This window comes from Lepidochelys olivacea (assembly GCF_965140295.1).
Source record: "Lepidochelys olivacea isolate rLepOli2 genome assembly, chromosome: 1".
NCBI lineage: Eukaryota > Metazoa > Chordata > Testudines > Cheloniidae > Lepidochelys > Lepidochelys olivacea.
This window is the reverse complement of record NC_140411.1, coordinates 188,191,890-188,206,545: the sequence shown is the minus strand read 5'-3', so window position 1 is coordinate 188,206,545 and position 14,656 is coordinate 188,191,890. Positions and strand designations below refer to the sequence as shown.

Here is a 14,656-nt window from a genome sequence, read left to right as displayed (position 1 = left end):
GGGCCAGGATGTCACCCTGAGTAACTAAAAGTAGCCTCTGCAGTTACAGGCAGTAGGAATGATCTACAAGGACTATCTGTCAACAAATGTGCTTCAGGGCATTAACTGATCCCCAGGTGGGGTTGGGTAATGTTTCCCTTCTCCAGAACTGCAAAATACACCAGGTACTTTTATGGAGGTTCTGTGGCATCTTCTGGTACTGGCCATTGTTGCAGTCAGGATAGTGAACTTTCTGGGTGAATGGACTATTTGGAGATGCCAGTGTCTCTGTTGCTATATAGTGTGCCCCTATCTGCTGTCTTTCCCTCTTTTCATTACAGAAGACGTACATGAAAATAGGACATTTTATCCCATAGCGTTTATCTGCTCCTGCTACGTATTTCAATCCTGTTTATGGGTACTTCCAGGTCAATTAATGATATTACAAACAGAATTATCCCCTCCAGTAGGGGAATAAGTAACAGAATTTGAAATGCAATACATAGCTATTAGAGAGACAAGGTAGGTGAGGTAATATCTTTCATTTTAGACAGAGTTTTTCTTCAGGTCCTTCCTGAAACATGAAGAGCTCTGTGTAGCTCGATCACTTCTCTCTCTCATCAGCAGAATTTGGTCCAGTAAAAGATATTATCGCATCCACCTTGCCTTTCTAATCTCCTGGAACCATCACGGCTACAGCTCAGCATACGTACGTAGATGTGGCACCTGCTAACTACAGATAAGCCGAGGAGATACCCCCTGCAAGTGTAGGGTAGGGCTAGGTACTGAGTTTGAAGCTCAATTCAGGACTGGCAGTGCTGATATCCTGCAAAATGTTAGTGTTATTTTGGTTGGACCTTACTCAGAACTGGAAAACATAAACCCTTTCCAGTTTTAGATCTGATGTGGATCCAAAATTGTAGAGGCTGGCTTGGATATGGGAACTCAACTAATTCATATTCAGTATCCTATCCTCCCTCCCCCCTCACTCCCCGCCAACACCAATCTGTATCCAAAATTCATAAGGATGTGAGCGTCAGTTGTGGCCCATCTGTGTGCTTAATGTGTAGGGGAATCAGAGATGCAGATAATGTATAGAAGCAGCAGAATTGTCTAAGGCTGTGTCCTCATTACACTCAAAGCCATGCTAGCCCCTACTACATCTGAGGCACTTGTGTGGTAAGAAGAGCTCAACACAGTTTTCCTTGGACAGTGTGGGCCACTGATTATTTAGTTAAGAACAGTATTATATGTGTGCTGTGTATTATTAGAGCCCATTGACTACAGTGTGGTCAGTCTAGCACACCTCAGGATAAAGTCCCCAGCTCTGGTGATCAAGGAGATAGTGTTAGGTCCCTCCTGCTTAGCTTCCTGACATTGTGGATAGGTCAGATTGAGAATGGTCCATCCCACCCCTATCATCCCTACACACAGATTATGAGAATATTTCATTATTGCTCTCAGATGGAATCCATCTTCAGCTGGAGTTTAGACAAGTTTGTTAAAGAGACCATAAAAAACAATGACTTCTTTAGCAGCTTTCTGTATATTACTCATATATAATAGCATCCATGTTGGTTTTCTAACCCGCTGTGCGGTGAATTGGGGTATTAACACAGAGGATGTTGCAGTGATTAAACTGCATCCTCAGCTGCCAGCCTAATAGGGTTAAAAGTGCAGATCTGCTAAATGGATCAATATGATCTTGTATGAGCACGGAAAGGGACGGTAGTACTGATGGACTCTGACTATCTGTCAACTGGTGTTAGAGGTGGAAGTCACTACAAAGGCACTTGGTAGATTATCTCCTTGCAAGTGCAATGTGTGTGAGGCATAGTTCCTTCTGACACATAATTAAAGAAAAACTATGGCAGAAAGGTAGGCTGTTTCATGGGCAGGATGTGAAGGCAAATATTTAGTGATATCATTATGTGTGTGGTGTTTTATGAGCAATTCTAGCATGTTCATCGCTGTACTACCTGGGGGCCTGCCTTTTTATGTTGAGAACACAGCACGCTAACTACAGCTGGGAGGCTGTCTTTTTAGAGGAGAGACTTCTCTGAAAGCATGAGAGACTAGACAAGGTCAAGGATGTTGTTTGGAAACTGTTGCCCGCTAGCAAACTTCTAGCATTCTGCTCCTCAGGCCTTGCGCTTTAGTTTAATCATGTGGGAATTACAACAGTCTTACCCAGCTTCTAGGCTTGCTTAGCAAAGACTCACCTATGAAATTAAATTTGAGATTTCAGTCTAAAATAGTAGGAAAAAGACACAATAGAAGATCTTCTGCTGTCCCCAGTAGGAAACCCTGTCCCTCTCCCAACTATCCATAGCCTTCCTACTGTTGTACCCCAGCCCAACTTCATGACACACTTACCCTCCCAACAAGTACCTGCACGATTTACCCACTGTCCCCTAGTTGCTAAACCTGTGTTTTGACAAGATCTTAATCCCATTCCTCTTCAGCTGCTAAACACTTATGTGCTGCCCTCTACAAGGGCTCCAGCAGTGGGGCTCTGGCGGCAATTTAAAGGGCCTGGGGCTCCAGCCGCTGCTGGGAGCCCCAGGCCCTTTAAATTGCCACCTGCGAAAGCCAGGTCACCCCGGTACGGCGCACCGGCTTACTTTCACCTCTGCTCACTACCCTTCCTATGCTCCCACTGACAGTCCTTCCCAGGTGCTAAAAATCCCTTGCTACCATCCCTGAAAAAAAGACCCAACCACCCCACTAAGTGTCCTAGCCCTGACTCTTCCCTTTCTGCTTCCTCTGCTTTAGCAAGTGCCCACGACTCCCAACATCTCTGTCATAATTAGGTAGCATTCCAAGGGTTAATGCCAAATACTGATCCAGCCTACTTAGTTTCCTGCAGTCATAATCTTCTTTGTGTGTCTGGTCAATTCAGAAATGAGGTTAACTGCCTAAGAGTTCATATTTTCATGATACCACCTGCATTGTAATCCTTCTGTGATTTACCTGGTTTGTGCTGGAAAGCTGAGTTGTCAAAGAACAGGGTGTTTTTGGTTTGTTTTGTTTTTTGTTTTTAAATCTATGCTGTATTTTCAGTCATTTGGTTATAATGCTCCTGTATGTTCCGAGACACCAGACTCTGCCCATTTGCTGACTAAGTGACACTGTAAATATCCTTCAGAGCTCACTGTCCTTGCCAAATTCTGTTTGCCTTCAAACTCAGATGATATGTCCTTCGACGTCTCCTGGTTTGCTGTGCATTCCTTTGCACTGGACAGAGCCCCTGTCTTGCTAGCTTCCTTGGATCGGAAAGGGATCGTGACCCAGGCCAGGAGGAACTGGAGCAGCGATGTCAGCCTGGAGAGGATCAGCCCCATGGAGTTCCGGCTGCGGGTGCATGGCTGTGAGGGCCAGGATTTCGGCAACCATTACTGCTCAATAACCCCTTGGGTGCGATCAGCCACGGGTGTCTGGCAGCGGGAACCGGAGATCAAATCCAAGCCCATATTCATATCTGTGAAAATGGATGGTAAGGGTTTTAGATACTTTTCTTGTTGAGGCTGGGGAATGTACTTGCCACACCCCTGTTGGAGCCCTCAGGTACCAACTATTCCCCATTCTGCACGCGCCCCTCCCTCCAGCCCACCCCCACTTTTAGAGGCCCCTGCATTGTAGCTGCCTCCTTTCTTCCGAAGGTGACTGCACAGGGTACTTCATAGCCCATCTGTACACCTGCTGTATTCTGCCAGTGGGGATGCTAAGGCTCAGGAATACCAGTGATGACACTTTACCCCATGTTGATGATAAGAACACGTGTAATGCTATGGGTCTAATGTGTGCTGTCGTAGAACTAGAAAAGCTTTTTAAGTACTCTGCAACTGCCTCTAAATATGAAAAGTGCTAGTTCTATCTGCAGTTAAACTTTGCATTTTCTCTTGCATGTTAAACTTTTAATTCCTGATCATACAATGTGCCCAGCAATGTATCGTGCTTACAAAAGCAAAGCTTTCCCCTTTCCCAACCCGTTGAGTGGCCTGATACTTCTCACACCTATAGCATCTTTTAACCAAGACTCTCCACATGATATACATTGTAAAGTAACCCTGATGCTGACCACACAAGGGAAGTATTAAGCCATGTCTACATTACAAACTCTGGTAAATGTAAGTTCTATCGGTGTAAAGCCACAGCAGTTACTGCATCACTTGTGCATACATGACTGCTTGTGTTGGTGCTGCATGTACACACCAGCAGAGCTTGTGTCAATGTAAAATGCGGTGCACCATAGGTAGGTATCTCAGTGCGTCATGCGCTGCCCTCTGGTGCAATACCTTTTGGGAAATTTTTGGAACGTGCTTGCACACACACGAGTCACGGGGAAGGGGGAGCAAGGGGTCATGTTCCCACCAGGCAATTTTCTCATCCCATAATGCTATCTCTATCCTATCACGTTTTTGTGTCTTTTTTAAAAACCCTACAAACCCACACTTGTTAGTGTCTGCCATCTCTGACAGAAGCATGGAGCCTGCACAGCTGTGTACTGTTGTCATGAACATTACAAACTCAGGGAGAATGGTGCTCTGGTATTTGCAGAGCTGCAGGAAGTACCGCAACAACGGGGGACATGATGATTTCTTTGAGGACAGATTACTAGGGAACACAGTGGGGAAAAAAATAAAAATTAAAAAAATGCAAGGTTGTTGGTGTTCACAGAGCAGCTGCAGACGGTGGAGTGCCCCTTCTGGGCCTGAAAGCTGAGCACTGACTAGTGGGATCACATCATAACGAAGGTTTGGGATGATGAGCAGTGGCTGCAGAACTTTTGGGTGGGAAAGACTACGTTCCTGGATCTGTGTGCCGAGCTGGCACCCGCAATCCAGTGCAGGGACACCAGAATGAGAGCTGCATTGATGGTTGAGAAGTGAGTGATGATAGCACCATGGAAACTTGCAATGCCAGGTTGCTGCCGGTTAGTGGAAAATAATTTTGGAATTGGAAAATCCACAGTAGGGGGCTGCTTTCATGCGAGTGTGTAGGACCATTAACTGTATCCTGGTACACAGGACTGTGACTCTAGGCAATGTGCAGGACGATATGGATGGATTTTCAGCTGTGGGTTTCCAGAACTGTGGCACGCATATCCCTATTTTGGCCCCAGCCCTTCTTGGCACATGAACAGAAAGGGCTACTTTTCTATGGTTATGCAAGAGTTGGTGGATCACTGGAGATGCTTCACTGAGATCAATGTGGGCTGGTCCAGGAACATACATTGTGCTTCCATCTTTAAGAACACAGGGCTGTTCAGAAATCTGCATCAGGGACACTTGTTCTAGACAGGTGGATTACTATTTGGCAATGCTGAAATGCCAAGTGATCTTGGGTGACCACACCTATCCTTTGCTCCCCTGGTTTATGAAGCTGTACACTGTCCACTTTGACAGCTCCAAGGAAAGATTCAATTACCGGCTCAGCAGGTGCAGAATGGCAGCTGAATGTGCTTTCGGCAGATGGAAGGGATTTCGGCAGTGTTTACTCACTAGATTAGATCTCTGTGAGAAAAACATCTCAATGGTTATAGTTTCCTGCTGTGTACCGCATAATATCTATGAGGCAAAGAAGGAAAAGTTGCTGAGGGGTAGGATGGAGGTGGAACAGCTGTTGGCTGACATTGACACGAGCACCATTAGAAGAGCTCAGTGTGGAGCTGTGCAGCTGAGGGACACCTTGAAAGATCATTTTAACCAACAGCCACAGCAGTGTGGTGTGGTAGGCTGTACTCTACCTGGCCCTGACCTTTGGGTGGCTGTCAAGAATCGTGTAGTGCTTGGTGTACATTTATGTTAGTCTTTTAATGAACCAATGAACTGTGCAGTGCTTATTGTACATTTATAATTATTACACTGGGTTTTTCACTCAACCTATGAATTCTGTATCTCTGGTCTCTTATGAATAATCTAGTGGCACTCGAAGCACAGACATACCGCAGAATGTAATGAAGTAATAAAGATGAATTTGTCCAAAAAATAAAAATGTATTGCATACCTAAACCAGTGCCAAACATTAATGTGCAAAGAAAAACCAAGATAGTGCAAAATTTTAATTGTAAATTAACAGAACAGAACTTTAAAATTAGAATGGTGGAAAACATTCATGTCCATGCCAGTCCATTTCTGCCAAACATGCACCAATGCTGGCTCTCACAGGTCAGTGTATGTGAAGCTGTGGTTTTTCTCACTGTCCGTTGCTGTGGGGGGATAGGGATGTGGCCCCTGATGCAAGATGTAAGAAGCTGCTGAAGTGGAAGTCTTGGTTGACTGTAAGGGGAGGTGAGCCCGTGACTGTTGGAGCTGTAGGTCTACAAGAGTCTGCAGCATTTGTGTTTGCTGCCTGGGAAACCCCATTGTCCTGGTGCATCTTCCTCTCCTTTTCCTGCTGGGACTCCTGTGTCTTTCTCCTGCCCGTTCCTTCCTTCTCCAGGCTGTCTGCTGTGTTCACCCTCCTGGCCCTCTGTTCATGGTCTGATGCGCCACTGACTTTCATTATCTCGATGAACATGTCCTCTTTCTCTTCCTCATCAGGGGATGGGTGTGGAGGGGGCACCCCTCAAGACTGCAGTGGCAGCAGCCACAGATAAAACAGACAGATGTATCCTATTTACAGTCAAGACAGAAAGCAGAAGATCTTAGGATTCCCTTCCCTTATTCCCCTACAAGTTTTAAACAAGACCTGCTTGTTGACCCTCTGGAGTGCCTCTCCACAGCACCGCTCTTCAGCAGCAGCCACAGTCACTATGGCCACTAGGGGCAAGGTGGGGAATCAGGAGGGAATTGTTTGGTTGCGTAAAACAATAAAATTTCAGCACTTATTTCCGTGGGCATGAGGACAGGACAATGGCACTGAGTACTGGCACTATTTACCACGGGCACAAATGATTTTAGCTGATACCTTGCTCTTGAGGGTCACGAAGGCCCAGAGAACACAGTGACTTCTGGCATCCTGAAGCCATCTGGGCCCATATGCCATTAGCCTGTTTACTGCAACGGTGCCTGCCAAAGTCATCATGGAGTGACGTGGGGAAAGTGTCCAACCATGGAAGCAGAAATAAGGCAGCCATTCCTAAAAACCTTCGGAAGAGGATTGAAGAGTACCTCCATGGGCATTTCATCAAGATCTCTCAGGACAATACAAGGGATGTCCCTGTGTACATAAACTAAGTGCTCCACATCATGCGTGCCCCCCACTGCCTAAATCTACAGGAGACTGAAATGCAGAAAACACTACCTGTGTGTGTGTGTGTGGTACCTTTACCTCTTCTTGTTGAGTAAAACAGTGAAGCGTAGATACCAGTTGGGCCAGGCGCCATCTCCACATCTAAACACGTGAAGGGAGAATGCATGCCCACGTTTACCCTGAGGTTCCTTCTACTGGATCGGGCTCATTTGTGCTTGGCTGGCGGAACTGGCTAGATGGTTATGGAGTCTCCAAGTTCCCGGCTTGTGGCCTAGCTTGACCTCCTGCTGCATATCCCTCCTCCTCATTGCTCCAGGCAAGAGTCTCTGTCTGGGTATCCATGGTGATGTGCAGGGTCCAAGTATGGCCTGCAGCTCATTGTAAAAGTAGCAGGTCTGCAGCTCAGCACCAGGTAGATGGTTGGCCTCCCTGGCCTCCTGATATGCCTACCATAGTTCCTTCACTTTCATGCGGCACTGCTGCTGATCCCTGTCATACCCCTTCACCCACATCCCCTGTGCAATCTTTTCATAGATGTCCATGTTTCTATGACTGGTCCATAGCTGTGTCTGCACAGCCTCTTCTCCCCAGATGCCCAGGAGATCCAATACCTCCTGTCTGCTCCAGGCAGGAGCATGTCTATAGTATGTAGCTGCCATGGTTGGTTGGGCAGTTTTACGCAACAGTGAAGAGCTGTTGGGTGCACTTGTCAAAGCTGAACAATCGGGAAAAGACATTCCAAAAGTATGTGTGGGTTTTAAAGGGAAGTGGGTGGCTTCCAGCGTCTGAGCAGTGGAGTCACTGTCTAGCATTGTGGGACAGCTACTGGAGGATTGTTAGGATTGATACAGGTCACAGTGTCTGCACACGCACTGACCTCGGTGTGTAGACCATGGTGCAACGCCACTAGGAGAGGTGGCATCACTGTCAACAAAGGTTGACATAAGTCGTCTTAACTTCGTAGTGTAGACCAGGCCTTAGCTGCATTTCTCAGACAGGGGACTTGAGGCATGGTGAATTGTGGTGCAATTAGTATCTCCATCGATAACAGAACCCAGGAGTCTGACTCCTAATCCCCTGTTGTAAACACAATGAATACACTGCTCCCTGTGCTCATGGTTCTTGACCTATGTTTCAGCCCTTTCTGCATGTTACACGCAACCCTTAAATCTCCTGCAGTATAAGAAACTAATTTTCATAACTGCTGCATGTACTTAACATTAGTTGTATACATCCAGCAGATAGTTAAAACTGTGATTTAGTGATAATCTAGGGGGCATGTCAGGCCAAGTACTTACCAAAGTACTTCCCAGAAATTCAAGGAATGGCCTCACTGGGAGCCCCAAAGAAGATGAAATGAAACATAAGTCTTTGTTCTGCTTTCTGTGCAGCTAGTGAGTTACCTCAGGGACGAAATGTCCCTAATTTTCTAATGCTCTGCTCCCATCCCTGGTGGAGCTAATCCTACAATTAATATTGCTTGTCCATACCAGTCATAGAGAGAGCTGCAGTTGATTCAAACTCTGCATGAGCCTCCTGGAGCAGTGTGCCTCTTGAGTTGATTTACCTAATCCCCTGAATGGGTCCTCATTCCAGACCCTCCATTTCACTGAACTGCAGGATGTTCAGCACTTCTGAAAAGCAGGCCACTTCTTTGGGCACCTAAATATGGACTTGACTGGAAACTGCTAGGTGGCTAGAATGAATTTGCTTCCTAACGAGCTCTAAATCTACGTATACAGTCCTTCAAAAAGTCAGAGCCCTTGACTCGTCACTTGGAAGCTGTGTTGTAAAAGGAATGGGTTTCCATCCATCTTTGTTTAAATTGTTGGTGGATTAATCTGGTTTGGATAAGAACCCAAAATGTGGATGCTCCTCAGGACTAGCTTAACCTTTGGAGTCTGTCAGATTGGAGCTGGGAATCTCACAATGAGACATTTTCTTATGAGATTTTGCATCCTGTCCTTCTTGTTTCTATATGGGCTTGAGAATTATGGAAGCAAAACAGAGGGGAGTGAGAGCTGAATTTTTTCAGAACCTTCGAAATGGGGAGGGGGAACTAGAATTTCTTTCTGAATGGTTTCATCTGTCCCTGGCTGATGTGTATTTTCCCTTTCTTAGACAGAGTGAGCAAGTTTGGTATTTCTCTATACGCTGTATTTAATCATTTTGCTTTTGCTTTTTTTTTCTCCCCCTTCCTAGTGCTGAACGCTTTGAAATATCCACTGTTGATAGGCATTGGTCTAGCCACCATCATCGGACTCTTATCCTGCCTCATTGGCTACTGCAGTTCCCGCTGGTGTTGCAAGAAGGAAGTACAAGAAACCAGACGGGAGCGACGCCGGCTAATGTCAATGGAGATGGACTGAGTGTGAGAATGAGACTATGCACGTTTTGGGAGAGATTTGGGCAGTTGGCCCGAGACCGAGATGTGTGTGTGTGCGAGACACACAAATGCCCAATGGACAGTATCTTTCTCTCTGATCTAAGCCAGGACCTAGAGCTTCTCCTCTCCACATGCTAAGTACTGAGAGCACAGGCCATGTGTACCAGCACAGAGCTCTTCTTCCAGGGACACTTACTGTGGGGATATTTTCTTCTGACACGCAAACTGTTCAGCAGCCTTCAGACAAGATTCACTGTTAAATCCTTTTGTCTTGTTTTTAGGATCTCTCTTTGTGTGTGAACATCGTTGGGCGGGGGGGAGGGTTATTGTGGTGGGCAGGGCTTGGGAGAAATATTTTGCCTTTTATAAAATTAGCTGACCTGTTCTCTCTCTCTTTTCCCTCCCCTCCCCCCCCCCCGGGTTTTGTTCCTATCTCCAGTGCTGGGAAGGAAGCAGCCGTATGAGGTGCTCTAGTACTTGTTTGGTAAAGATGCAATGGTCAAGGTGGGTTTATGGTTGTCAGGGTGCCCTCTCTTCCCCTATTTTCAGGGGTTTGGAGTTCACTCCACAATACAGCATGTATGGACGTGTCTGTGACAATTTTCTTAAATATATTTTTTTTAAAGTTGGTCTTTGTTCTGGTGACAAGTGCTACCTTGGCAACCCTAGAGGCTGAATGCTCAGACCAAGTACTTCACAGTGCAGGCCTTCCTTCCCACCATAGCCCCTCCCACTGTGCCTCTACCCTGACCCACAGGGGGTGCTACTCTTCCTGAGTGGAGAGTGTCTCCCTGGCCTCTCTGCTGAGACCACCAGCAAGGCGCCAGTTACCAGTCATGGCGGTGGTGATGTGTTCGTCAGAGGAACACCCGTCCTTTTAGGAAGAGGATGGAGACCACCAGCTCTTTTCAGGTATATGGTCAACTGGCCGTTGGCTGGAAATGGTGTGGGAACCAGCTATTACCTATACACAGAGCAGGTTCTAAAGTAATTTCCATTTTGTTTCCTTGCAGCCACCTAACACACATCTCTGCAATCTCTAATTTGGCAGCAGTGTGTCCACAATCAACAGCAGCCAAATTGTGGCTGTGTGGGTGCAAAATCAGGCCATCATAGAAGGGAGTTTGATTTTTGATATTTTTTTTTTTAAAGCAGGTCTCTGTCTCTTTGTACCTGCAGTGACCCCTGTCTTTTCAAGGGGTCCTCTCCATTGCTGGACACTACATGGGCAGATCTCTCCAGGGGGTTTGAGGCATATTCATAGGTGCTATCGTATGAAAGCCCGGCTCTGGTCTTCCACACTCCCTTGGCATGGCTCCTAAGGAGCTGCTCTCAGTTATCCGGGCAGCTCTGTCTTCTAGCACAGCTGGTGTTTTTAAGCAATAAAAGTCAGACATTGTGTACAAAAGAAGTACACTGATATCGCATGTTGGGTTTGGCTAAAATCAACAAAGATAGGAAATTGAGTTACCACCAATGGTCCATCCTTCTCCATTATGCTTTAGGAATAAAGAACCAATGACAGATGAGACCATCTGCAAAAGCTAGAGGCCCTGCTGTATTGTTAACTGTCTCGAGACTTTCATTACATTCTAGGCCTTCTCTGTGACTAGTAGTCCATTCGCACGTACCCTCCGGGGTACTGCAGGATCTAACCTCCTTTTATTAACATGACTTCATTTCACAGCTGAGTGAAGTCTTTAACGCCATTGTATTGTAACCGCTACAGACGGCATTTATTTGAGATGCTCAGTGTTCAGTTACTTTTGTCCTGATATTTTCCCCAGCACTGGCACAAGACTTTGTCCCTGAAAGGGAACTGGGGCTAAGATTTTTCGCGTGACTATTTTGGATGTGTGCATTTCAAAAGCAGCCTGATTTTTCAGAGGGGGTGCTCAGCATCATTTTTTGTACTTTGGCCCCTTTAAGGTGTCTCATGTGGGCCATCCAGAAATGGAGGCACCCAAAATCACTCGTCACAGCTGGAAAATCTTGACCTGCGTCTTCTCGGCAGCCTCCCCCTATTGCTAGCTTTTTCTGAAGCCGAGCCTCGTGTTTCAGTGCCCTTCCTGAATCTGCATGTGGACACAGCAAGAAGCTGGTGGGGGAGGAATGGATAGCCATCATGGCACACCTGAGTTCCCTGTGTTAAAATGGAAGAACTTGCATCTATATACTCTCCAAAAAGAGGAAAGCATAGGAGTTGATTTGCTAGAGCAGGATGTCATCCTCTTCCAGAACCAGCACAGAATGTTTGTTGTCCTCTCCTGCGCTGCCTTACCACACTGAGGCACTCGCTTGCTGGTCTTGCGGGGCACTGAGTTTGTATTGATGTCCTCTTTCCCACACACAGCTAAACGACTCTTCTCTTTCCTGCTTTAATATTTGCTTTCCTCACATCATTGATGTTCTTTTAAAAATGTTCCTAGCATGTCTCTCTGTTGGGTGGGGTGGGGATTAGTTATCCAAAGCACAAGTCACTCGCTTTCCTTGCAGGTTTAACCCTCATCTCTGTTGCTGTCCGTTACGTTTGGGGGAAACAGAACCAAGCTTGGAATGCAGTAATATGGAATGAACAAGCATGGAATGGCAGCTCTTCCTAAGCACACACTGCATGCTGGCATTTTCTCCCTGCAGAAAGAAACTCAGGGATATTTTGGCTGTGGGGGTTCCTTACCCATTAGTGAAGGGTCCCCATGCCCTTAGCTAACATCAACCTTATTTTTCGAGTAGTGTCCCTCTGGGTGCGTGTGCGCCCCACATGCCCTCAATCGGAGATTTTCATTAGCAATGTCTGTTCAACCCACACTTGCGCCGTTGGTATCCTTGTGCCCCGGCCGAGGCTATATCAGGCTGCATCGGCACAATGGAGTTAGCATGTCCGCCTCTTGCCTACCTCGGTAGTTACAGAGTTTCTCCTAGTTAGCTAGTTTAGTTTAGTTGTTAGTAGTTAGATTAGTATTTGTTTAAAAGAAAAAGCATTTTTTTTATTATAGAGGGTGGAGTCCAGTCTTAGATCAAAGACTTTTCTGTTTGCTCACCCCACACCCATGTGATTCATGAAAGGCCTGGGGACCCTCTTCTCCCATACAAAGACCTTCCCACAGGTCATTGTGTAGGACCTGAACCTAGTTCCCAAAAGCCTCACAAAGCTCCCTTTTGAACCAATGGCGACCTGCTCCTTATTGACTTTATTACTATTGCCTCAGCCTGCAGAGTCAGAGAGATCAGGGTCTTAATGGCTGACCCTCCTTTCACAACATTCCACAAGGATAAGGTGCCCTTACGGCTACGTCTCCGGTTTCTCCTAAAGTAGCATACGAATTTCACCTGAATCAGAGCATATACCGACCAGTTTTCTTTCCGAAGCCACATTCTTCTAACCTGGGGACTGCTCTCCATGCTCTGGATGTCAGGAGGGCATTCTCTTTTCATCTGGACAGAGCTAAGCCATTTTATAAATCCACTAGAACGTTTTTGACCTGTCTGCAACTGAAACAGAGTTCTGCCATTTCTACCTAGAGACACGCTCTAAATGCGTGTCCGGGTATTTTATAGCCTGCTACTAGGCTGTTGACATTCCACCACCATCAGTGTTTTGGTGCACTCAGCTAGATCACAATCTACATCTGTGGCTCTCCTTAATGTTCCCTTTCCAGAAATCTGCAGAGCTGTCACATAATCTTCAATACATAGCTTCTCTAGGCACAGATGCGGCTGATGGCAATGCAGTTCTGTCTTCTGTGATGGACTCCAATCCTAAGCTCCCTGCTCGTATGGGGGGATAGTGCTCAGGAGTCTCCAAGAGTGGAGTACCCATACAGACACTACTTGAAGAAGAAGAGGTTACTTACCCTGTGTAGTAACTGTGTGGTTCTTCAAGATGTGTGTCCCTGTAGGTGCTCCGTTACCCACGCTCCTTCCCCTCTGTTTCAGTTTCCTCTGAGACTCAGTGGTGCAGAAGGCACTGGGGGGACAGTTCACCCATGTAGCCTGATACAGCCTTGGCGCCGGGCACAAGGATAACCATGATGCATGCAAGGGCTGAACGGACATTGCTCCTGAAAATCTCCAAGGGCCTCTGGGGCACACGTGCACCTTGGTGGAGCACCTGTAAGGGCACAAATCTCAAAGAACCACAGTTACTGCAGAGGGTGAGTAACCACTTCTTCCATCATAGCCCATAACACATCTCCTTCCTGTTCCAAATGAAAGGAGATGGCCACTACATTGCACAGCTGCTAGCCCTTTGGGAGATGGTGCTCCCTCCCCCTTACTCCCTGGTGTTGCTGTATTTTCAAAGGCTGAAATTCTTGGGGCAGTAGTTCCCCAGCAGGTCTTCCAAGTGTGCCAATTTTGTATTATCCTCTTTTTATACAATGGGAATCTCGTCTCTAACTAAAGAACCTGTGTCTCTTAGTCACTCCTTTTCCCATGATTTTTTTTTTACTCCCTGTGCCCACTTGTGTGTGTTAGGAGTGGTTGGTATCTGAGGAGATTAAGGATTAAGCTGCATGAGGTGCGATGCAAGGGTTCAGTACCATCTAAGCTGCAACTCCTGGGATTGAAACCAATAGCCAAGTATGCTAAGGGCTCCTGTTGATCTTACTCTGTTCACTTTGCCATGTGATTTCTACTCGGTTACAGCTGGGAAATTCCTCTCTACTTGGACTCTGAACCAGGCATTGCTTGAAAATGACTTTAGGAAATAGACAGGAATTGGTGTTTGGCACAATTCTGGAATGCCGGAATTGAACGGTTCTAATGATGCTATGTAATGTTTCTTTTTATGTTCAAAATAAAGAGCAAGTCTTTTGGTAACCGTTCTCTGGTCAGAATGTTCACACTGCAGGCGGCACTTCCCATCGACTTGGCACTCAGAGCTCCTCTCAAACAGACATCAGATTTGAGCCTCCAGCCCTCTTTTCTCTTCCCCCCCCCCCCCTCCAATTCAGTAAGTATTCTCCTGGTTTTATGGAAAGGTTAAATGACTGGACTATGGTTATATGGTGTATCCTTGTCAGAGGTAGGTCTAAACTTTGATTCCAGGCTCTGCCCGCTATACAACAGGCACTCTTGATAGCAGCAACTTTC

The 14,656-nt window shown here is 46.4% G+C and overlaps 1 protein-coding gene across 1 annotated transcript in view; it reads left to right on the top strand.

The window, feature by feature from the left end:
• PTGFRN (prostaglandin F2 receptor inhibitor) overlaps positions 1 to 14,383 on the top strand; it is a 99,856-nt gene extending 85,473 nt beyond the window's left edge. The window contains exons 8-9 of the mRNA XM_084646872.1: positions 3,170 to 3,475; positions 9,379 to 14,383. Coding sequence (XP_084502998.1) covers positions 3,170 to 3,475; positions 9,379 to 9,545 — 473 coding nt within the window. The 3' untranslated portion in view covers positions 9,546 to 14,383. The remainder of the gene's footprint in view (positions 1 to 3,169; positions 3,476 to 9,378) is intronic.
• The last annotated feature ends 273 nt before the right edge of the window (positions 14,384 to 14,656 follow it).